At 34.5% G+C, this 25255-nt stretch overlaps 1 protein-coding gene across 1 annotated transcript in view; it reads right to left on the reverse strand.

Annotated features, from left to right (window-relative positions):
• Nucleotides 1-25255, reverse strand: part of EPHA6 (EPH receptor A6) — an 860810-nt gene that overhangs the window by 495185 nt on the left and 340370 nt on the right. Inside the window, 1 exon segment of the mRNA XM_088794040.1 lies at nt 11490-11645. Within this exon segment, the coding sequence (XP_088650166.1) occupies nt 11490-11645 (156 nt within the window).

Here is a 25255-nt window from a genome sequence, read left to right on the forward strand (position 1 = left end):
AATATTAGTTGGCCATCAGAAAAGATGAAATATTGCCATTTTTGACAACATGGATGGATTTTGAGATTACTCTGCCAGGAGAAATAAGTCAGAGAAAAAGTCGAGAACCTTGTGCTTTCACTCACATGTGGTATACAAAGCTGAAAGCAGCAAACGAACAGGACAAACAAAGAAACAAAAATTCATAGGCACAGACAACAGTTTAGTGGTTACCAGGGGGTAAGGAGGTAGAGGGGAGGGTAGAAGAGGGTAAAGGGTTTCAAATATATAGTGATGGAAAAAGAACTGACTCTGTGTGGTGAACACACAATGCAATATTTAGATGTGCTATAGAAATGTACACTTGAAACCTGTATAATTTTACTACCCAATGTTACCTCAAAAAATTTAATGAAAATTAAATATATGTGTGTGTATACAGTATAATATATAATATATGTGTATATATATATACATATATATGTATATGTATGTGTGTGTATATATGTGTATATATATTTATTTATATATATATATATATATATATATATATATATATATATATATATATATATATATATAAAAATAAAACCATCTACATATGTTTAGGTAAATGCTTTTGTAAATGAGTAACTTGTAAAATTTACTAAAGGAAGATAAATACGTAAATAGGAACAAATGAAAAAGTACATCTCCAGATTGTAATAATGTACCAAAAATATGTTGTCAGATCTACATATAGACATAATTTAAAACTCAAAAATCATCTCATTCTTTGTATTATCACTATTAATTTTAACTTTTATCTACATCTATATTGCTCATCTAAAGTCCGTCCTATATAATTTTTGAAGAATGTATTTGATAGGAGCATATGTAAGCAGAATTTTATATTTTTCTCTAAAGCAATTTGTGCTCTATTTATAAGTTTTATCCATAAAATATTTATATATTTGGAAATGGATGACAAGTAATCACAAAAATGGGGCTTCAACCTTAACACAGGGAAGAAACTAAATTGACTTACTTAGGTAAAGAAATGAGGCCCAGATTAGTACTGTAATTATGTCAATGTCATGCCCTGCACTAGTGATAGGATGATAAATACCTAGGGTTTTTTATGTTTAGATTTTTTTTTTCACTCTACCCCATTGTATTCATCCTATAGACAGAAAATGTCTGGTAAATAAATATGAAAAGTATTTTATAGTGCTTTGCTTAGAAAGTATTGTCAAATACAAATTTAAAAACATGTAAATTAGTGAGCAAGTTATTGCTTTCTGAGAACAGATTCCTTTTAATAACATTACCTGAGAGCATTTAAATATTTTTATGTACAGAATGATAGAAAATTAAATCTTCAAGATAAATATGCTCAAAATACAGCAGCATGTGCACTTCAAATCCTTTGTATTCAACGTAATTTAATTTTCCTCAATATCATTGTGTCTTTTTCAGGAACTAAATTGATGTCTAAAATTAAGACTTGTTTTCCATTAATGTTTTTCTAGTACTGTGAATGAAGACATAGATAAATCTTCTTAGATTCTCCATTCTTTCTAAAACTCATAAAGAAAAAAATTAAAAATCTGCTAGACCAACTACCATTTACTTCCAGAATAAAATCTAAACTTGTCTACAAGTGTCTTCAGAACCAGATTCATCCCTATTCTTAGGCTCCCTTTTGCTGTTTCTCACTGCTTTTGCACATGCTGCTACTTTACCTCCTTTTGCTTTCCGGAAAACTCCTACTCATTCGTCATCTTTCTATTAAGCTGTTAACCCCTTTGTGACAACTTCCTTTTGTCCTCTGGCAGAATTGTTGTATTCAAGAAAAATAGCCAATATTTTTAAGCATTCAATTTTTTCTAAGAAGTGTACTTAATATTTCACATGACTTATTTCATTTAATTACCACAATAAACCTATAAGGTAGTTATTAATATCACTATTTTATAGAAGAGGTGACTGATACTTACCAAATGTACAAATTACACTGAAATATTTGTATTCATGAACACAAGTCTTTTGTGGTCCAGGTTGATCCAATGGTTAACATGTGCTTTAACTATGGGAATGAATAGAGCTCATCGTTTTTTGCAATCTTTCAAGAATTTCTTTTCACATAATGCAAAATTTGACAAATATTGGAAAGCAGAGTTCAAGGTTTAATGTTTTGCAAAAGCCTGACCCACATGACTTGAAAATCACTTGAGAAATGGAAAGAAATGTTTATATTATGACAACTGACATTAACTAATAAAGACCCATAACAAAATGGGCAGCCACTCATCTCTGTACCCATTGGTAAGGAATAATAACTTCTCAAAATACAGTCACATAGACTCTTGAAAACTTGAAAAGTAAACATTTTGGTCCCAAATGTCTATGCTACAGAGCATAGATATAATCTTACCTTGGGAAAATTCCAAAAATAGTTATCAGCATCCTCATCAATGCAGAAAATAAAAATAAAAAAATAAACCCATAGACTAACTAATTGTAAAAATTGCAGAAATGTGTTATAGCTGTGCAGATCAAGAGTTAAAGGACAGAACCATATGCATGATAAAATACAAATGAAATAATGAGATGGCTGGCCTTGGGTCTTTTGAATTAAATGTGATCCAGTTTCCATAACACTGTGAAAAAAGGAAAAATTATGTACACCTACATAAAATCCTTTCTGTGTTTGAGTCAATTATGTTAGATACTCTATCAAAAATATATAAGGGAGTCATACAACTCTGCAACAAAAACACAAACAATCCAATGAAAAATGGGCAGAGGACCTGAATAGACATTTCTCCAAAGAGGACATACAAATAGCCAATAGATATATGATAAAATGCTCAATATCACTAATCATCAGAGAAATGCAAATAAAAACCACAATGAGATATCACCTCACACCAGTTAGAATGGCTATCATTAACAAGACAAATAATAAGGGTAGGAGAGGCTATGGCAAAAAAGGAACCCTCATACATTGTTGGTGGGAATGTAGATTGGTGCAGAGGCTATGGAAGACAGTGTGGAGGTTCCTCAGAAAAATTACAAATAGAATTACCATATGACCCAGCAATCCCTCTCCTAGAAATCTACCCAAAAAATCTGAAAACATTTATCCATAAAAATACATGTACTCCAATGTTCATTGCAGCTTTATTTATGGTAGCCAAGACATGGACACAAGCAAAGTGTCCTTCGATAGATGATTGGATATAGAAGTTGTGGTATATATACACTATGGAATACTATTCGGCGGTATGAAAAGATGATATAGGACCATTTGTAACAACATGGATGGATCTTGAGATTATTATGCTAAGTGAAATAAGTAAGCCACAGAAAGTCAAGAACCATAGGATTTCACTGATATATCGGATATAAAACTAAAAGCAACAAAGGAACAAGACAAACAAATGAAGAAATAAAAACTCATAGACACAGACAATAGTTTAGTGGTTACCAGAGGGTAACAGGGAGGGAGTTGTAGAAGAGGGTAAATGGGAACAAATATATGGTGATGGAAGGAGCACTAACTCTGGGTGGTGAACACACAATGTGATATATAGATGATGCAATACAAAATTGTACACCTGAAACCTATGTAACTCTAGTAATGATTGTCACCCCAATAAATTTTAATTTAAAAAAAGGAAAGAAATATGAAGAGACTAAGTATTGTCATCATTTGGGAGGGAAATCAAAACAATAAATGAGACTGTTATATACTATGTCAGAGGGGTAGTAGATTGGGGGCAGGGTGTTATCACTTTGTGATGGGTGTAAATATCTAAGGGTCACATTGTTTTGTACACCTGAAACTAATGAAAAAAAAAATAAATAGATTAAAGCAAATCAATAAACCTTTCTCAAAATACGTAACATTGTGGGGATAATTATGAGCACTGTTTCTAATTATGGATATCTATTCGTAATTAGTCTGTTGTGTACAAGTAGATGACCCTGATGGGACACTTCTAAGTTCCAACTGTGGAGGCCAGAAAAAGATTCACCCTGGAAGCAGGTGGTAACTTAATTCTCTAGCATCAGCAGAATGACCACTTAATATCTCTTCCTACAGAGGAACCTCTCCTAGGTGATTTGATAAAAGAAACTCCAGTGAAATAAAAATTAAAATATTTGGGTTTAGGAAACTCCATGAAGCTCAAGTGACGTCTCACATCAGTGATCTGTATTGGGGTAACCTACAGGTACCTATTCTGTAATGTAAGTGTCATTTTAATTTTAAAACTATACCGTTACAATACATCGAATGAATATTTAGAGTTATTTTCTGTAAAAAGACAAGTCTAGAATGTAACACAGCCTGCTAGAAGCAGTAAAATTCATCTTTATAACTTCTCCTACTTTAGCCTCTACAGAATTGTGACTGCTACACCGTGTTCACCACGAGCCACCTAACCAATCAGTTACACTTTTCTATTTCAGTTGTGAGATGGACAAGCAAGGATCCAGAATGATTTTCTCTATGCAAAATGTGCTTAGGAAAGAGAAAGGAAAAAAAACCCAAAGGAGATGGGGGAGAAAAGAAGAGATTGCAAACAGAACACGAGTACCTGGATGCGAGCCTCCTGTACCCACCCAGAAGAGAGATACCAGAGTGGGCCTCCGGAAATGAAGAACACCTCTCCTGCTGCATCTCCACACATGATTTGTGCTACTCAAATAAGAGTGAGAGTATAATGACTTTCTCAGCTGATCACTGTTCCAGCAATAAAGAAGCCATATTTTACAATGTTAGCCTTAGAACAAAAGTAATTCAACTTTTACATTTTCATCCTAATCACTGTCACTATATGTCAAATACAAAGATACAAAGATATGATACTTGCTTTTGTACTAACAAGGACGTTGGAACATACTGTTTTACACACTACTTACTTAATTGCATATTTAGATGACCCTCCCCCCCAAAAAAATGACGTGCATTAGAATTACCCACATATTATTTGATTTACATTTTATTTTTTCAACTTTTCTAAGTAGGTAACACAGACGTTTTCTGAATCTGTTAATTTTCTGGCACTTATTCAGTAACTTTAAAAAAATCTTATTGATATAAACACATGATAAACATCAAAGTAAAAATGCTATGACTGTGGAATTATATTTTTTATAACTGTCATGCATCCATACAGTAGACCCTCATTTCATTTTTCTTTATCTTTTCCTGCTCTCTGCCTTTCCTGCTTGACAAGTACTTTCTTAGTATCTCTTATTTTCCTTTGTTTCTTCAACCTCAATGAGTAATTTCCCCTCTGACTGGAAAAGCCTTGGGCAGTTATTTTGATAGCAGACTTCTTTGCAGGCAGTAGAGTTTCCCGTGCTCTGAACTGCTCTTAAAGGCAGCCCTAATTGACCAAGACTTGATATTGTTGAGTGTCCCTCACAGCTTATCCTTTAAAGCATAGAACATAAACTAATGAGTCACTTGAAAAATAAAGTTGAGTTTATGACATAGATTAAGAAACTAGAAAAAAGATTTCAGTAATTAATTTTAAATTTCTTATTCATAATTTATATGAATAAATTATATATATATATATATATATATATATATATTGCAGTTTATACAAAAAGGATACAATGATTTTTAAAAAATCAAGATGACCTAAACTTGGAAATACATTCCTGTTTAAGAGACCCTAATATAGCTAAAATTGGAGAGGAAGAGAGGCCAGGGCTGGACTTTGGATGTCCATGAAAAAGTAAAACATGTGACATAAAAAAAAGAGTAACTGGGAGGGATTCTATTTTTGAAAGGTGGACAGGAAATGCCTGTACTAAGACCTGACATTTGAATGGCAAAAAGAAAACAGCCATGATGAGACCTAGAAGGAAAGCATTTCAAGTAGAAGAAACTGATGGCACTAAGGCTGAGAACAAGCTCAGCATCTTGGAAGTCCGTGAGATTAATAACCAAGGGAAGTATGGTATGACAGAAGATCTGAGAAGCAGGCATGTTTCCATAGGACACATAGGTTGTCAGGTCCCATAATTAGTTGGCTAGAACACTTTGGAACTCAGGAGAGAAGACTGGCACATAGATAAAAATATAGTCATCACCTATTTACAGGTGCTACTTGAAGCCATGAGAATGAGATCATGTAAAACAAACAAAACAAAACAAAAAAAGAAGGCAAAGAAAGGAACATGAGCAAAATTAACATTTAACCGTGAGCAAAAGAAGAGAAACCATCAATGGTGAGAAATACAATGGTCAGAAAATTAAGAAGGTGAAGGTAGGATTGCCATACCTTAGACTGAAAGGGATCGGATAGTTTTGAGAAAAAAGGAGTAATCAACAGAATTAAATGTCATGAATAACAGGTCAAAAATGTTTCTAAACAAAATAGCAAATAAGATTATTGGTGAATTTTTCCTATACAGTTTACTTGAAGTGGTAGAAGAAAAAGCTGATTGCAGTAGAGAGAAAAGCAAAAATGTAAATGCAATAGAGTAAAAAGTAAATTAAAAGTGAAGACATAGCCACAGCTGATTAAGACTGCTTTTCCAAGATGTTTGTTTTGGAAGAGAAAAAAATATTGGACTGGGGCATTTTTTTAATGATAGAATTATGATTATACTTATATGTTGTGAGCAAGGAGATAATGGAAACAAAATATCAAAAAAAGTAAAATAACAATAATAGCCAAGCCCAATAGAAGACTGAAGGTTCAGATTTCCTTGCCACTCAACAACTGCTCAAGGGATTAGCTCTGAATATCAGAAATTATTTTAAACTTTGGCCATTTGAAACATCTGAAAATCCTTATGTGGACACTTCACCCAAAAAGATATACAGATGGCAAATAAGAATATGAAAACACATCCCACATCACATGTCATCAGGGAAATGCAATTTAAAACAATGAGTACCACTATACACCTATTAGAAATGGCCAAAATCCAAAACACTGACATCAAACGCTGACCAGGATGTGGAGCAATAGGAACTCTCATTCATTGTTGATGGGAATACAAAACAGTAGTTTAATTGTTTCTTACATAATTAAACTTACTCTTACACATGACCCAGCAATCATGTTTCTTGGTATTTACACAAAGGAGTTGAAAACTGATGTCCACACATAAACCTGCATGTTTATGTTTATAGCAGCTGATTCATAATTACCAAAACAGGGAAGCAACCGAGCTGTCTTTCAGTAGGTAAATGGATATATGAACTGTGGTACATTCAAACAATGGAATATTATTCAGCACTAAAACACAAATAATCTATCCAGCCATGACAAAATATAGAATAATCTTAAATGCATATTACTAAGTGAAAGAAGCTAATCTAAAAAGGCTACTGCATGATTCCAACTGTATGATATTCTGGAAGGGCCAAAAGTATGGAGACAGTGAAAAGATAAGTGGTTGTCGAGGGTTGGTGGGAGGAAGGATGATTAGGCGGGGCACAGATTTTTGAGCAGTGAAAATACTCTGCATGATACTGTAATGATGGGTACATGTCATTATACATTTGTCCCAACCCATAGAATGTAGAACACCAAGAGTGACCCCTAAACTATGGACTTCGGGTAATTATGGTGTGTCAATGTAGGCTCATCAGCTGTAACAAATATACCACTCTGGTGAAAGATGTTGATAATGGGGGAGTCTGTGCACATCTGGGATAGGAAGGTGTATGGAAAATCTCTATGCTGTCTCTTAATTTAGTTGTGAATCTAAAACTGTTCTAAAAAATACAATCTGAACAAACATCACTATGTGAAAAAAATCATATATATGTCTCCAGATTTTGAAATAAAAAGGACACCAATCTCTATAGTGAAAACCCAAACAAATTATAAAACTCTGAATGATGAAATCACATTCATTGTTGTGCCAGAAACTACAGGGTTGTTAATGGCACTAAGTAGGAAAAGACTTCTTGGGGTCCTTAAAATCATATCATTTATATAATCACGTACTATATATCTATGAACTGTTTCCTTACTAGGCGTTTTACCTGCCAAATGTCCTGGTTAGTCATTTCCAATATTTTAGTCCTTCACTTTTTTTTAAACTCATACATTCAGAATATCCCTGTCCCTGATACACGTACTAAGGGGGAAAAAAAATTCTTTTTATATCCCTGGAAGAGTCACTGAAAACATAGTTTCAAATGTTAAAAATGGCAAAACCATCAGAAAGTAATGGAACTGACTGTTTACCTGACCCAAATTCTCACCTTTGCATAACACACTATTGGAATGAAGGTGATAAAAAAAATAGCTAATTCATATACACATGATCTAGATGTTAAGGGAGCTTGCAGCTATTAAAACTTGAACAATTTTTGTGGTTAAGGAAATACAGGAAAGGTTGACTACTTGTATGATTTGTGGCTTCAAAAGTTCTACGTCTTGGTGAACTTACTGTCGTTCTGAAGAACACCAGGGTCTCAGTGTCTAATTGCTCAATGGCCTCCTGCCTTGTTATTTTTCTGATTTTTCTTTCCAGACAATCTAATATTTTAATTTTTATAAGCTATGATGCTTTGGTGTCTGTGGACCTTGGTATTCTTGCATATATTGTAACAACAGCAAGAGTCTCTCATCTAATCAGAGTGTAATTCAAAAATCTTTACTGACATCAGATAGACATAGCAGTACAAGACTTAATATATTTTGTGGAAGTATCTTAAAAATTTAGTACCGTACATTATTTTTCCAGTTTGTAGGAATGCAGCAGATGATGGAAGCTGTGGACCCAGAATAATAGTATCAACATAAAGTATTTAATAGTTTGAATACTAACTTATCAAAAATTATCTCAAAATGAATTATAAGAGAACAACTTTCTGTATTAAACACACATTTATGTAGTATCTACTATGTGCTAGGTATTGTTCTTAGCACTTTTCAAATATTAACGTATTTAATCATCATACCACAAGAATGAGTTTGGTACTATTATTATACTATAAATGGTGCAACTGAGGCTAAGAGAGGTTAAATAATTTGTGCAAGCTTACATTGCTAGTAAACACTGAAACCAAGTTTCACACTCAGATAACATGACTGTGGGGACAGAGCCAGGAGTGCAGTTTCCAGGTTCTCACCTTCACATGGAAAGGTGCTGGCTCAGGTAGTGAATGGCCGTCAACTGTGATCGAATGGCCATCAGCTGTGGCTAGTTGGCCGTCAGTTGTAACCAGTGAGCCATTGGCCACTAATGTAACTGACATGGCTACGCTAGCAGCAAAAAATGGGGGCTACCAAGAAGATGGTGGCTGAGGTAGTAAGAGCGGATTGCAGTTAGCATGGCAGATTGCCCCTAGCAAGTAAGGTGGGTTGGCAGAGAGAAGTGGACGGCAGCTTGTGGACAGTGTGGCTCCTGCTTCCTGTGTCTCCGGCCCAGCGGCCAGTGAGAATATAGTGGTATGACTCCCCTTCACTATGCCTCCGTGGGTGTTCCTTTTTGGCCTAGCCACATCCTGCATTCTTATGCAGGGAGCGGGACTAGAGACCTCTCATGACAGTAACTGTAAGAGATGGTGAAATTACTAACATTCGGATGTCTTTGCTGAAACAAAGCAAAGAAGTCTTTAAGCAAAGACTAGAGAGAAGCCTAGAGTGGAAGCCTCCTGAGGCTGCACTAGAGAGACCTGACAAAGTTTCACCTTTTTTTGGGGGTTCTCTCTTTTAATGTCTGATAGCAACATAGCATGCTGGTTCCTGTCCAAAGCTCTGCCCAACACACTCAGAATTAAACCTTTTTTCTACTTGCACTTCGTATAGCTAAGGCAGGCTAGCATTTTTTAAAAATGTAATTTATAATGGCAAGCATTAAAAAAGTAGTTTTCTGTGTGTTTTTTTTTTTAAAAGAAAGAAAATCCAAGAAACATAAAAAGTTAAGCTGATGATTCAACAATGACGGACTAACTTACCAGGTTTATAGACCCTGTTGCATCCCATATTTTTTCCTAATTAGTCTCACTCCAAAGAACTGCAAGCCTTCCCAACTACCTGTGTTGCTACCTCACTGAAGGGTTATATTGATAAGAACCACTACATTCCTTTGATTTGTCAATTGTCTATTTATGGCCTTCTAAGAAAATAAAAAGAGGATATTTTCCTCTATCACTCACCTACGTAGGAAGCTCCATTCAGTTTCTGATACGGGATTTTAGGGATAGTTACCTGGCAGTACTGCAGCCACTTTGAAACTCTACCCTCTACCTAAGTTGGAGTATGTTGTCCACAATATAAAATAATGATACACAACAACTGCGCAAGGATTACGTATGTACAGCAAGAGCAAACTTCCTGTTCAAAACTGTTTCCACAGTCAGGTGATAAATTATATTTCGAATTTTCCTTTTCCTATATTGAAACTTAAAATATTTTCTAGGGAAAAAACTTATCTAGGAAGTAATTTCCCAGACTACAATTTTCCGAAACAAACAAACAAACAAAAAGTAGTCTCTCAGCATTTACAACCCAAAAACAAAAAAATTACATCTACTACTGAATGTGCTGCATTTTTATTAAATGTGTTCATAAAAATATTTTATACTAAAATCTGTAGTAATACAGACAAATCTATGAACTGCATCAATTAAAAGAAATGGGACATCTCCATTGTGTCTAAGGAATATGTGGCATCACATAATTCTCAATCTATTTTTGCCTCTATGGAATTACATAATATAAACAACATTTTGGCACAAATTCATCAAAAGATGGGCAAATTTTCACTATAATATCTTATATTCACTATCATAGCTTATTCATGTATATAGCAAGATGTTTATAACTAAGAGGTGACATTTTATTTTGCATAGCTTAGCAATGCATTAATATATTCACTTTTATTTTTTAAATGTACATATATTTCACAATACTTTAATAAATAGGAGTATATACAAATAATTTAAAATTCTCAGTGCATGCATTAAATGACCTTAACATTTAGATTTAATATTCTATTGGTTCCAACCCCCAAATTGGAGAGAATGTGAACAAATTCAAAAATGCCTTCCTTTAAAGGCAAACTTCAAGAAAAACTCAAAGTTGTCTGCATAACAATAGCACAATGGTTTTTAAAATTATATCTGGAAGTTCCCCCACACAGTAAACTTGAGGGTCCTAACTTGATGTCCCTAAAATATGGTCAAGGGTTGAAGCAAAGAAGAGAAGTTTTGGTGATAAATTGTCAGGTAACTTTAAGTTGCTTTAATTTTCTGTGGACAGATTATGGTTAGGGTAAATTTATACAAGTCCTCAAACCAGTGCTGGCATTTGCATGTCAAGGATCAATGTGAATTTTGAGGAATAAACACAATCATTGCAAGCAGCTAATAAACTACTATGCTGAGAAAACAGAGACTTTTTTTGTTGACTGTTGTCAAAGACCAATACCACTGGTGGTACAGGATTTTGTATATATACATTTAAAAAAAAAATTAGAATAAAGAGACCAAAAGAATTGGAAATAGGATTTCCAAATGCAAAATACAGACTTACTGGTACATGCCATGGAAGGTGGGTCTTTTTCAGCTCGGAAGTAACCCTTTTCACACTGACAGACAGAAGTTGCTTCCATGTAGGTTAAACTGTGTGGAGGGCATTTAGAACATTTTGTGTTCCCAGCAAATGCTTTATAGAATCCTGGTCTGCAAGCTGTAAAAACAGGAAAAACATTTTTTTTTTTGGTATTATTGCTAGAGTTCTTTTATTTGTACATGTGCAACATTTTAATTTAAATACACTTTGGATCTCAGAGGTCAGTGTCATGAATACACAGAGAAGTCAATATATGTTAACATTAATGAGTTAAATTATTCAAAATTAGTAACACAACAGTGACTTCCCATTTTACCTGAGATTGCTAATTTTAAAAGTCATCCCTGCAACTTATACAAATAGTAGTGGTTACCGAAGTGTGGGGATGCTCATAACTGGCAATAAGGGAAATGACCTTGTGTAGTTCTGGGAGATGGTATTAAATAACATTGAATCACACTGTTTAAAATGTATTTTGTTCCATTTCTACCTCATTCCTAATGAGCACTCAAGGAGAAAGTCCCAGTGTGGCGCTAGTGTATTTTTAATACCTTTCTTAAGGGCTAGAAAAATGAAAATAAAATAACAAAATGAGAGCTGGCCTGATGTTTAGAGATCTCACTTAGCAAGCAAGATCTAGCCATAGTTTGATAACATTGTTTTATTTTTATCATGTTTGTTTTTATTTTCCATGGCAAACAACTGTAAACCCCAATAAGAATATGCTTGCCAAGAAGGACTTCCTGTGGTTAACTGGGGCCAAATTTATAACCAGAGGCCACTGTTTATAGAGTCCTCTCGTGCACACTGAGAAAAGCCACAGACTGGGCTGCTAAGCCTGCTGCACTGTGCTCCTGACACCTGAGTCGACCCTTTTAAGAGAGCTCATAAGATCAAAATTCGACCAATAAGACTGAGACTTTCCACATCCAATTGGAACTGTATAGCTATACCTTCATTTGCATCTTTGCCAACTAATTAGAGTGGCTCCACCCTCACTAATCAGGACAATGCTATTTGGACAAATCATACTGAGGATATGAAGTTCTCATTTGAATAAAAAACGGACCATTCAGGGACCAGGGGTGGAAACTTCCTTCTATATAAGTCAGCCTCTCTGTCTTGTTGGGTCACACTTTCAGTTTTCACTAAAGACTGTTTCCCCTACTGAAGTTTTAACGCTGGAGGAGAGAAGTCTCACAAGAGCAAAGTGGAGCTGTCTCCTGTGAGTTGAGCTGTGACACAGGAGCTGTGACACTGGAGCCTGCTTGTCCAGGCCACCTCACCCCAGCTGTTTCAGGGCGAAGCTGTTTCAGAATTGAGCTGTTTTCATTAAATAAAGTCTCCTCCCTTCTCCGCACCCCAAATCTGGATTCTTGTTGGTATTGTCAGTGACGAAGTTTGTTCACATAATTTTTCTATTTATTATATTGAAATAAATTCACTTTAAAATTTTGAATTAGTTACAAAGTGGGTAGACAAAATATTAAGTAATTAAGGTATGTGTGCTATATACATATAGCAAAATCATAAAAATGGTATGCAAGTAACTAAATTTTCATAGAAAATCATGAACATAACCTGAAAATGAGTAAAGTTATGTGATGAAAAGTTTTATTGAATCTCATTTTCTCTTTGCCTAAATCTATGCTGTCATTTTCAGTGTTCATTTTCACAGAAATGGAAAACCTAGCAAAAGGGATCCTATGCTAGGTGTGCATCCAATGTTATGAATGTTAGGGGGCTTAGTTGTTTCTGGTCTTAAAGAAACCATTGCTGGCCATGTTCTAAATTAACACTGTTATACAAAATGAAGGAAGAATAATTTTCCAGTGACCTAGATTATGTCAAAAATGTTCAAACAAACTATCCAATATATTTTCACAAAATGTTCTATAGACAAAAATCCTAATTCAACAATAAACAATCTTCTGCTTATATATTTAGGATAGAAAGAAAAAAAATGCCATTTAATTTCTTGAGGTAAATTTAATTCCTAACTAAATGAGCTCCAATAAAACAACTATCTTTCTCTAGGTACATATGTTGATGAATGTTTGTATAGATCTAAATGACTGACATTCTATTGATACTAGTAATATATTAGGCATCACTGACTATTTCTTCTAGTAAGCATAAACAATGAAGCACACACAAACACATACGCATGTTAAAAGCATGCTAGTTTTTATAGCTTATGTTTGATTTTATATAAATACTTTTTATAAATGACCAAGTAATTCAAGAGAAGTAAAATTATAATTTGGTTGTTCAATATCTATAAGCTGTGAGTGGTGGTACATAACAACAGTCTCTTCTCTAACTTTCTAATAAATTAATTTTAATACTATTATGACTAATCAAAAAAACTGCATCATCAAACTATTTCTCTAAACTTGTCAAAATGCAGAGTACATAAATAATATGTAATTACCCCACTAACATTTTCTTAAATAAAATATTCTTTAAAAATATTTAAATTCTAAATGTAATCTTAAGACAATAATTACAAGACAATGTATCATAAACTATTCAATTAATCCAGCTTATATATATTTTGTCAGTAAAATCATTATTTTCTACTTAATTATGCAGTTTAAAATAACTGAATATATTCCATAGGATATATTTGTAATACTTTGCCAATCAACTTAAAATGTTGCACTTAACTTGAAATTTAAACATTTTTATCTAATCTATTACAATATTTATAAATCTAATAAACCAATCAATTTATAGAGAATGTACACATTTAAATAGGGCACTTGCATTCTGTGCATTCAATGTTATTTTAAATGAAATTTAAATATTATCATAAAGGTCTCAAGTCAATTTTTGAAAAGAAAAACATTTAAAAAATAAACTTATTAGAACCATGTATGCTATAGGACTATACTAAACATTTAGTGGAGACAAACACTGTATGATATAACTTGCTTGTGGACTCTAAAAAACAAAAAAAAAACCACCACACCAAACTCAGAAAAAGAGATCATATTTGTGATAACCAGAAGGAAGGGTGAGAAGAGGAATTAGAGAAAGGTGGTCAAAGGTACAAACTTCCAGTTATATGATAAATAAGAAGTAAGGATGAATTATACAACATGATCACTAGAGTTAATATTGCTGTATGATACATAGGAAAGTTGAGAGTGTAGATCCCTAGAGTTCTTATAAATAAAATTGTTTTCTTTTTCTTGTATCTACCTATATGAGATGATGGGGGTTAATTAAACTTATTGGGGTAATATTTCCACAATATATATAAGTCAAATCATTATGCTGTACACATTAAACCTTATACAGTAAATCATATTAATTATTTTTTAATAAAATTGGAAAAAATTAAAAATAAAAATTTATTGTAAGTACCAAATAAAATGTATAAGACACATAGACAAGAGCTACAGATAGTTTGTTTTCTGTTATCAGCCATTCAAATCTCATCCATAAACATTGTTTAGCATATGAAGTAGCCACTTCTAACTTAATTTTGTAAAGCAAAATATTGTTTTATTTCTTTTATTTGGTAACTAAAAGAATAATTTAAACAATTTTTTATCTGAACAGTTTTGAGCTAATTTGCCACCTCCTTTTAGAATCTTCTTAGAGTGTTTGGAACATATCTTAAAATAGAATAGCTTAGTTATACGCAAACTGTTCTTGAGAACATCCTGATAACTGGTCTCTCAGCATTCATTTTTGCCCACTTTAATATATTCTGGAGACAGAGTAATCTTCTAAATCTGCTCTGTCCAATAGTAATATAAAGTGAGCCATATATACACATTTTTTATTGTAGTAGCCACATTAAAAATCTAAAAGAAATAGGTATAATTAATTTTAGTAATACATTTTAACTTAACTCAATATATCCAAAACATTGTCATGTCAATGTTATCAAGCTTTTGAAATGCTTTACATTAGAGTTTTTTGGAATGATTTTCTATTAAGTATTTGAAACCTGTTATGTATTTAACATTAACAGCACATAACAGTTCAAACTAGCCACCTTTCAAGTGCCCAATAAGTTCATGTAGTTAGTGGTTACCATATTGGATAGAGCAATTTTGAACATGTAAATGTGTTCATTACATTTTCGTTTAAAAAAAAAAGTGATAACTTCCCATCATTATTACTCTTGAAGTTTAAAATATGTGCCTTGGATTACAAAGTCTCCCACGGGTTTTCCTTGCCTACAGTTCCAACCACATCAGATAAAGTTACTCCCTTCTCACACTCCTTCTGTTAAGGTTTTGCCCGTCTACAGTCTATTTTCAGCCCAAAAGGCAGTGATCTCGGTAGAACATACATCAGACAATGTTACCACTGGGCTCAAAGCCTTCCAATGGCTTTCCATTTTCCTAGGGTAAAACGAATTGCCCTATTAACTGCCTACCAAGCGCTGACCCCATGCACTGTGACCCTACTTTTCATCTTCTGTCTCTTTTTCTACCAGGTACACTGCTCCAGACACATTGGCCTCCTTTAGAATCTTGGACACCCAAAGAATGTTCCTGCTGATGGGCCTTTAGCACTTGCTCTTACCCTGCTCTCTACATGGTTTGCTCCCTCCTTTACATCAGATCTTTGTTCAAGTGTTATATTAATGAAGCCTTCCCACATTAATGAAGATTCTCTTTCTGAAATTGCAATTCCCACTAGATCCAACCATAGTATTCCATATTACCCTCCACTCTTTTTTCTGTCTCCAAAGAACTTAACATCTAACACTCGATATGTTTAATTTTTCAAGTGATGTCCCCCTAAATGTATGCTCTGTTAGGGCAGGTAGTTTTGTTTTGTTCACGTACATGTATCCAGAGCCTAGGACAATGCCAGGCATCACTTGGCCCTCAGTGAGCATCTGGCGAACGGATTGCTGAGTAATTCCTTTAATTTCTATGAGCTCATTATGCTCTTTTGTCTATTTAGCCTTTTTCTCTGTTGACAAATCACTTCTCTTGATTCCTCCCACCCTCTATTCCCCACACTCATCTTGCTAACTACCTGTCATCTTTCAAGCCTCACTTCTTTTGGAAGGCCATCCATGACTTCCTAGAACAGTTTATTTTCTCTAAGAACCTGTGCCATTCCCATGTTAGTTATCCCTTGGCAATTACTTGTTTAATGCCTATAAGAGCCACAAGGACAGGCTGGCACAGTGCTTTTGGGAAGTAGGTGTGCAGTGCATATTTGTTTCACTGAAATGGACACTGTGTAAGTACTTTGCTAATTAAATTCCTGCAGAGGATGATGCCGGTCTACTCAGTGAATGTTCTGATCATGGCATAATTCATCTTATTACAAATTTATAGTTTGAATCAATAAGGGAAGGGATAGAAGCAGTAAAGATCTTAAAAGTGATTCATCTAGAGCTCATAAATAATCATTCTAATATTGCAAGGTGACTGGCTGTTTAAAAAAAAACTTTCTAATTAAAATTATTATCCATGTGAATTCAGATTTTTTTCCCTTGGTGGAGATAAAGAATTTTATTACATGTTGGAGGTAACTTTATGAACATACATTATATGACTGTTTGACCAATGCTTAAAAACAATATGCTAAATTTTGGAGTTGATGTTTCTAGAGCTTTATTTTTTAATTTTTATTAAATTTATTGGGATTACATTGGTTAGTGAAATTATATAGGTTTCAAGTCCACAATTCTATACTATATCATCTATATATTGCATTTGGATGATTGTTTTAATTTCCTTACTGTTGATTGCTCTATTTAGATTTTCCAGTTCTTCCTGATTGAGGCTAGGGAGGTTATAAATTTCTAAGAACTTGTCCATTTCCTCTAGGTTATTGAATTTTGTAACATACAGCCTTTCATACTATTCATGTATGATCCATTGTGTTCCTGTGGTATCTGTCGTAATCTCCTCTTTCATTTCTGATTTTGTTTATTTGTGTCTTTTCTCCTTTTTCCTTAGTGAGTCTAGTCAGGGGTTTGCCAATTTTATTAATCATTTCAAAGATCCAGATCTTTGCTGCATTGATTTTTTTTTTTTTTTTTTTTTTACTATTGTTGTTTTGTTCTCTATTTCATTTAATTCTGTTCTAATTTTTATTTTCTTCTGCTGAATTTGGGTTTCATTTGTTCTTCTAGTTCTTTAAGAGGTAATGTTAGGTTGTTTATTTGGGATTTTTCTTGTTTCTTCAAATAGGCCTGTAATAATACAAATTCCTCTTTTATTAGTGCTTTCACAGCATCCCAATAATTTGGTATGTTATAATTTCATTCTCACTTTGTTCTACGTATCTTTTGATCTTTCCTTTTATTTCTTCTTTAACCCATCATTCTTTGGTAGCATGTAGTTTAATCTCCACATATTTGTGGTTTTCCCCACTTCCTTTTTGCAGTTGATCTCCAATTTCAAAGCTTGTATTTAGAGAATATGCTTGGTATGATTTCAGTCTTCTTAAATTTGTTCAGCCTAGTTTAGTGTCCCAACATCTGGTGTATCCTTGAGAATGTTCCATGTGCACTAGAAAAGAAGATATAGTCTGGTGTTGTGGAATGAAAGCATCTGTAAATGTCAATTACATGGTCTAATGTGTCATTTAAGCTATATTTCCTAATCGGTTTTCTGTTAGGATGATCTATCCCTAGCTCTCTATGGTGTATTTAGGTCCCCAACTAAAATTGTGTTTTTGTCAGTTTGTCTCTTTAGTTCTGCTATTAGTTGCTTTGTATATTTTGTCGCTCTCTGATTGGGAGCATATATATTTATAAGGGTTATATCTTCTTGCTGTATTGTCCCTTTTATCAGTATGAAATGTCCTTGTCTTTCCTTAACCTTTTTTATCCTGAAGTTTGTTTTGTTAGATATAAGTATGACTATACCCAGCAATCCATCTTTTGAGTATCTACCCAAAAAATCTGAAAACTTTTATCTGTAAAGATATATGTACCCCTATGTTCATTGCAGCATTATTTATAGTGGCCAAGACATGCAAAGTGTCCTTTGATTGATAATTGGATAAAGATGTGATATATATATATATATATATATATATATATATATATATATATATATATATATATTACTTGGCCATAAAAAAAGATGAAATACAGCCACTTGCTACAACGTGTATGGATTTCGAGATTATCAAGCTAAGCGAAATAAGTCAGAGAGAAAAAGTCGAGAACTATATGACTTCATTCATATGTGGATGGATGTAAAATTGAAAATGACAAACAAAGAAACAAAAACTCATAGAAACAGACAACAGTTTAATGGTTACCAGAGAGTAAGGGCAGTGAGAGAGGGTGATAGAAGAGGGTGAAGGGGATCAAATATATGATGATGGAAAGTGAACTGACTCTGGGTGGTGAGCACACAATGTGATATATAGATGATGTATTACAGAATTGTATACTTGAAACCTATATAATTTGACTAACCAATGTCACCCTAACAAATTTAATAAAAATTAATTAAAAAAATGATGGTGGAGTAGGTAAATGCTATGCTTGCCTACTCCCACAACCACACCAAAATTACAACTAAACTGCAAAACAGCCATTATTGAGAGCAGTCTGAATTCTAGCTGAACAGCAGTTAGATCCTATAACTAAGGATATATAGAAGAAGCCATGTAGAGAACGGTAGGAGGACCAGAGATGAGAACAGGGGTGACCCAGGTGAGTTGGTTAAAAATCAAGGGATATCTTGGCTGTGGAGGCCCGCCCTGAGGAGAGAGGGTTTCCACTTCCATACCAGGCTCCCAAGCCCAGGGTTCCAGTGCTGGGAAGAGAAGTCCCTATAACTTCAGGCTGTAAAGATCAGTGGAGACGTGGGACAAAGGGTGGCTGAAGTCCCAGGCACTCTTCTTAAAGGTCTCATGCATTGACTTACTTGCTGATGGACTCACTTGCTCTGGGCTCCAGTGGTGAGGAAGCAACTCGAAAGGCACCATGGATATACAGGGAGAAATTGAATTGTCTGGCTTCTGGGCAAGGGCTGGAGGAGAAGCTTTCTCCCAGTCGGAAGTGCTGGCAGAAGCCATTTTTACTTTGTTGTGTCCTCCCACATCCAGTCTACATGTGCCAGCAGGCACCATATCTGAGTCTTCAAATACCCTTTACCCAGCCCTGATGATTCCCTGAGACCCTGCCCCACCCAACTTGTGGGCCCACCCTAGCTGCTTCCAGTGACTTTTCCAAACAAATGGCCTGTCTTGGCTCATCCTGCAGACATTCCTAAAATTTCACCAAGGTTCACAAACCCCAAAAAAGCAGCATCCAACTTTGGTGTGCCCTGTACCTCTTGCTAAGCAGCCTCAACAAATATTTAGAAATATTTGTGAAATGATTTCTTAATTTTTTTGTTGCCATGTACCTACTGATAATAGTAGCAAGAGTGTTAAAATAATAAATACAGTGTAATTTGGTAATAGTGGATCTATAAAATGCAAAGTACATAAATATTCTCATAAAATTAGATTATAATAAATAATCTAAGTTAAAATATACTTTTCTATTTCAAAAGTTTGAGGTATGATTGCAAAATATGGTGAATGTTTAAATTAAAAAAAATTATTACAGTGAAGGACAAAATGCCATAAATAACCCTCAAAATGCTCCCTCTTTCTTTGAATACACTTATCCCATCGTTCTTGCCACTTTCTGAAGGAGTTCTGGAAATCCTCTTTCCTGAGTGTCTTTAGTTGCATTGTCATTGTTGCCTTGATGTCTTCTAATCTATTCAAAACATTTATCTTTTATGGTCATTTTGAGTTTGGGGAAGAACCAGAAGATGCATGGTGCTAGATGTGGTGAATAAGGTGGATGAATACACACCATAATGTTTTTATTTGACAGAAATTGCCATACCAGAAGCTATGTGTGACAGGGATCCTTTCCGTTGTGATAACAAAATATGGTGAATGCTGCTGCTGAGTGCCATCCAACAGAAAGGCAGGGACCTTCAATACAGGAAGTGGTGTGTGGCAATTCAGTAACTGTGTGACAAGTTTCAACTTGTTCAGTGCAGTCAGTCAGGTGTGAGCTACGATTGAGAGAAAGTGTGTTTTAAAATGTGCTGTAAATCATCCTCCATCATGACAATGCTCTGTGTCACACATCGCTTCTGGTATATGGCCATTTCTGTCAATAAAACATTATGGTGTGTCCTCATTCATTGTGTGTCCTCACCTTATTCATTGGATCTGGCATGGTGTGACTTCTGGCTCTTCCCCAAAGTAAAAATGATTCAGGACATCGAGGCGGCCATGACAGCGCAACTAAAGATACTCATGAAAGAGGACTTCCAGAACTGCTTCAGAAAGTGGCAGAACAATGGGATCAGTGTATTCAAAGAGGGGGGAGTATTTTGAGGTGGATTAATGGCAATGTGTCTTTTAACATAATAATTTTTTTTTAATGTAAACATTCACTGTATTTTTGATCACACCTCCTATGTTTATGTAATTGCTTAAATAACAATAAAGGATACACATATTATAAAGGTCAAAGTAATTTTTACAGAAAAGCATGTGTTAAAGGCACATGCAATATGAGTATATTTATTGAAATACTAATAATAGTAATAAAGTACACACCTTGTAATATGATTTCCCTTACAGATGTTTGAAATATTATTGTCTTCAGAAAATTGAAGTCTTTGGGTATTGAGTGAAATACAGTTGGAAAGTACTTACACACACACACACACACACACACACACAATTTTGTCTCTGCTAAAATAAAATCAAGAAGTGTATGCCTATTGTACACATACTTTATTTTTAAAATTGAATGGCTAGGCTACATATTGCTAGCAATGGTTTTTAGGTTTATTTTTATTATCAGAGAACTCTAAGACAAAGGACCATGAGAAATCCTAGTTGGCATATCATGCTATTCTCATCACTTGATGAAATGATGAAATCATTCAATGATTAAATGTTTAAATCATTCATATTATTGGATGAAATATTAAACTGTGTCTTGTGCGACAGGAACGGATATTAATATAATTAAATGCCTTTACCTAATCGATGTTCAATAATCTGTAAGTTCAGATAAACCTGAATGATGTGTCAGTAAAATATGTGATGTACATCATTTCTCAAAATATTGGAATTCACAAAATTTAAGAAATTGGGATAGGGAGTATCATTATTGTTTTCCTAGATGCTGTTCTGTAGTTATAAAAATTAAATTTTGTCATCATGTAAGTAGAGAAGGCAGGGAAGATTAGAGAATTAAAAAATTAACAGAGGAGGGGGAAAAAAAACACACCCTAAAAACCTAAGGATAAGTAAACATAAATATTGTGTTTCTTCAGAAAAATCTATTAATAACAACCCAAGGAAAATCGCAAGACCAAATACAAGTTTATTAATAATAAATTGTGGATTATGCTTCAAAATATTCAACCTAACCTTCCTTGCTGGGGGGCTACTATAAAATCCACATGAGCTAATGTATATATAGTGTTCTACTAATTCCAGTTTCTCACTGCCACTAAATAAATATTTAAGTGGACTTCCTCTTGAATAAGAAAATAGAAAAACAATCAGACCTAAAAGAATATACTGCTGGTTACATGACTTTCATCCTAAAGAATCAGAGGAAGATGGCTTTGGTTCTGGAAAGTATGGAATAAGCACACTGCTTCCTCTTTCTCCTGCTTATCTATAATCTCTGGGCAGAATACCCCCAGCAGATATTTTGAGGACTCTGAAAAAGTAAGTAGAAGCAAGACTATTGGAGACCAAAGTCAGAAGTACTACTGACTTCCTTACTCCCCGGTCCCCCAAACCAACACTTGAGCTGTAGCCTGGACTGAATAGACTGAAGAGCTAAAGTGGAACCAGGTCACAGACAGAGCTCACCTTAACTGTGGAAGTGGGAAACGGAACTCCTAATAGGAGAGAATAGGAGAGAATCTGGAAATCCCTCCTCCTTCTCTCTCTCTCTCTCTCTCCCCCCCTTCTTTCCCTCCCTCACTCCCTCTCTCCCTCTCTCTCTCCCTTTCTTTTCCCCCCTCTGTTTTCTCATGCCCAGACTTCAAGCATTCATGTGGTGGTGGTGGGAGCCAATAATGGGAGTTCACAAGAGCCAAAATTCTTCAGAAGGGAAAACTTCTTCTTCCTTCCCTGAAACTGGTTCTGAGTGGGTGGAGTCAACCTCCATTACATTTATTTTCTAACTGGCCTTCTCTCCTTTGGCCCTTAATGCGGATCTAGTTGCAGAAGTCCACAGCGGAGTAGAATAAATAAAGCCCCGGCCAGCCTTCTAGCCAAGAGACATTAGAGAGGAGTCATAGGGAACTAGAAAGTACAGGGAAGAACATGGAGAGAGAGGAGCTTTGGAAAGCAATCCCTTACACTTGTGTAAAAACTCCTGGGCCAAACTGCATATATGTGGATCTGATCCCATTTGATATACCAAAGACTTTCAGTACTGACCCAAAAGACCACTGCCAGGTCTCAGACTAGAGGTAAGGTGTTAAACTTTTGGTTATGTAAAGAAGAGAACACCAACCTAGAAACTATGTACTGGGATTTTTTTCCCCTGGTTTTTGTTTGTTTATTTTTACTATGCAACACAATGACATAAACAGGGATATATACTGGCTATCCCATGTAAGTTGCCGTTAGCAAGTATAAAGTGGATATAATAGATCTTAGTTTTATCTTCCACCATCTTTTCTCATTTATAGAGTCATTATTAATATGTTAAAGATAATCAGAAAAAATCACATTCATTGAAGACATGGACAAGTGTTACAGACAGGGAATTACTTGGAATATAGTCAGAAATACTTTAGTAGTCTGAGGCTGGTGACATGCAAAGTTAAAATCCTAAAGCTGTTTCTAGTGTTAGAGTTAGGTAAGTGATTTTATTCTGGAGTTAAGGTATGAAGACCAAAAAGTATTAGTAGTTTGCAGGATTAGTAGTTTGCAGGATTAGTAGTTTGCAGGATTAGAACCCATTTTTATTTTTATTACTACTTTGAATACAATCTGGTAATAATCCTGGCACAACATGAAAAGCTAACAATATTTTTTTCTATATAGATCACTTTTTATGTATTCCAAAAATTCACCTTCTAAAGTAATTTGCATTTAATTTGGTGCTCTCAGGTATGTTTTATTCAACCAAACATTAGCCTACATTAATACTACTTCTTTTATATTTAGCACTGCTTTTTAAAAAATGTGCTTGTTGAATCTGTCATCATATTTTCAGGTACAATGAAATAAAATGCTATTTAACAGTTTATCCCCTAATCAGAGATTCTTATTCCTATTTCACTATTTTTGCTACACATCCAGTAATGGCAGTTTCTAATGTTTTCTTTCAATATTTCTTTCTTGCATACTCCTTAAACCAGGGTAAATTTGTTTTTATGAATAAATAAAACCATTCACTAAGAGAAAACACCAAATGATTTACTGTAAGATATATTATTAATAATAGCTACAGCAAAACCATTTATAAATGTTGAGCAATCAGAATGAGCCAGAAACTGTGCAAAGCATTTGTATACAATTTTTCAGTTATTCTTACAAACATTAGTTACAAAGTATAATAAAGAATACGTCTTTGGAACTAGAGAACATGACTTTGAGTTCTGTTTCTGTATTTTACTAACTCTGTCACTTGAGGCAAGTTATTTTTCTGTGAATCATTTTTCTCATCTGTAAAATGGGTATAAATGATAGAACCTAACTTAGAAGTTGTGAGGATTTCATGAAGTAATATATATAAAGTGATCGGAAGGGGGGCCTAACATTGTATTATTCAGATGTGGAAACTGAAGTTAAGTGATGTTAAGTAACTTGCTGTGGCAGATTGTGTTTTCCAAAAAGGGCCTCAAACAATATATCCCATCCTACATACATCATAAAAAGGTGATAGAGCTGCTGTCTGTTCTGCGATGCTTCCTTTTAGAAGTTAGCCACCATGCCCAGGGGAAGGCCAAGCAGCATGGAGAGGTCCATGTGGAGAATTGAGGCCCTTGGCCCACAGCTCTGGCCGAGCTCCCTGATGACAGCCAGCACCACCTGCTAGTGAGGTGTGTAAACTCAGGAATATAGTCCTCCAGGCCCAGAGGAGCCACCTCAGCTGATGCTCATGAACTGTACTTGCTGAACCTTGCCCAGATTACAGATTTATAAGCCAAATAAATTACCATTGTGTTCTAAGTCACTAAGTTTTTTTGAGGGGTGGCATTTTCTTACGCAGCACTGAGTACCTGGAACACTTTTCAAGGTCATATGCAGGAAAGCCAAAAGTTAAGGCCTATGTCCATTCTAATCCATAATCTAAATTCTCACCATGGAGTACGTTGGTTACCCATTGTGTTTGGAACAGCAGGACTACTTTGTAATCTAGAGCAGTGGAATGAACCACAACTTTTAAAGGACAGTTGGTGATAGTATTTGGGTTACAAATAACTGTTGTAGTAAAATAACTCTATTGTGAGTTTTAATTGACAGATATGGTCTTAACTAATGGTTTCTAAGTTCTCTTAGATACTTTATTTTCTGTAAAAAGCAAAATAAATATAAGTTTATTCAGATCATTAGAAATAAAAATGTATTCCACAACTTTTATTTCAGGAAAAAAATGCTTTACGTAATCACCTCATTTCATGGAAAAAGCAAGAAAGATATTTTATCTTTCAACCTACAATTGAAGAACAGATTCATCATAAAATGTTTGTATGCATGATTTGAACATTTTCACCAAACTC

This window comes from Rhinolophus sinicus, chromosome 17 (genome assembly GCF_057876585.1).
Source record: "Rhinolophus sinicus isolate RSI-liver-muscle chromosome 17, RSI-T2T, whole genome shotgun sequence".
Classification (NCBI taxonomy): Eukaryota; Metazoa; Chordata; class Mammalia; order Chiroptera; family Rhinolophidae; genus Rhinolophus; species Rhinolophus sinicus.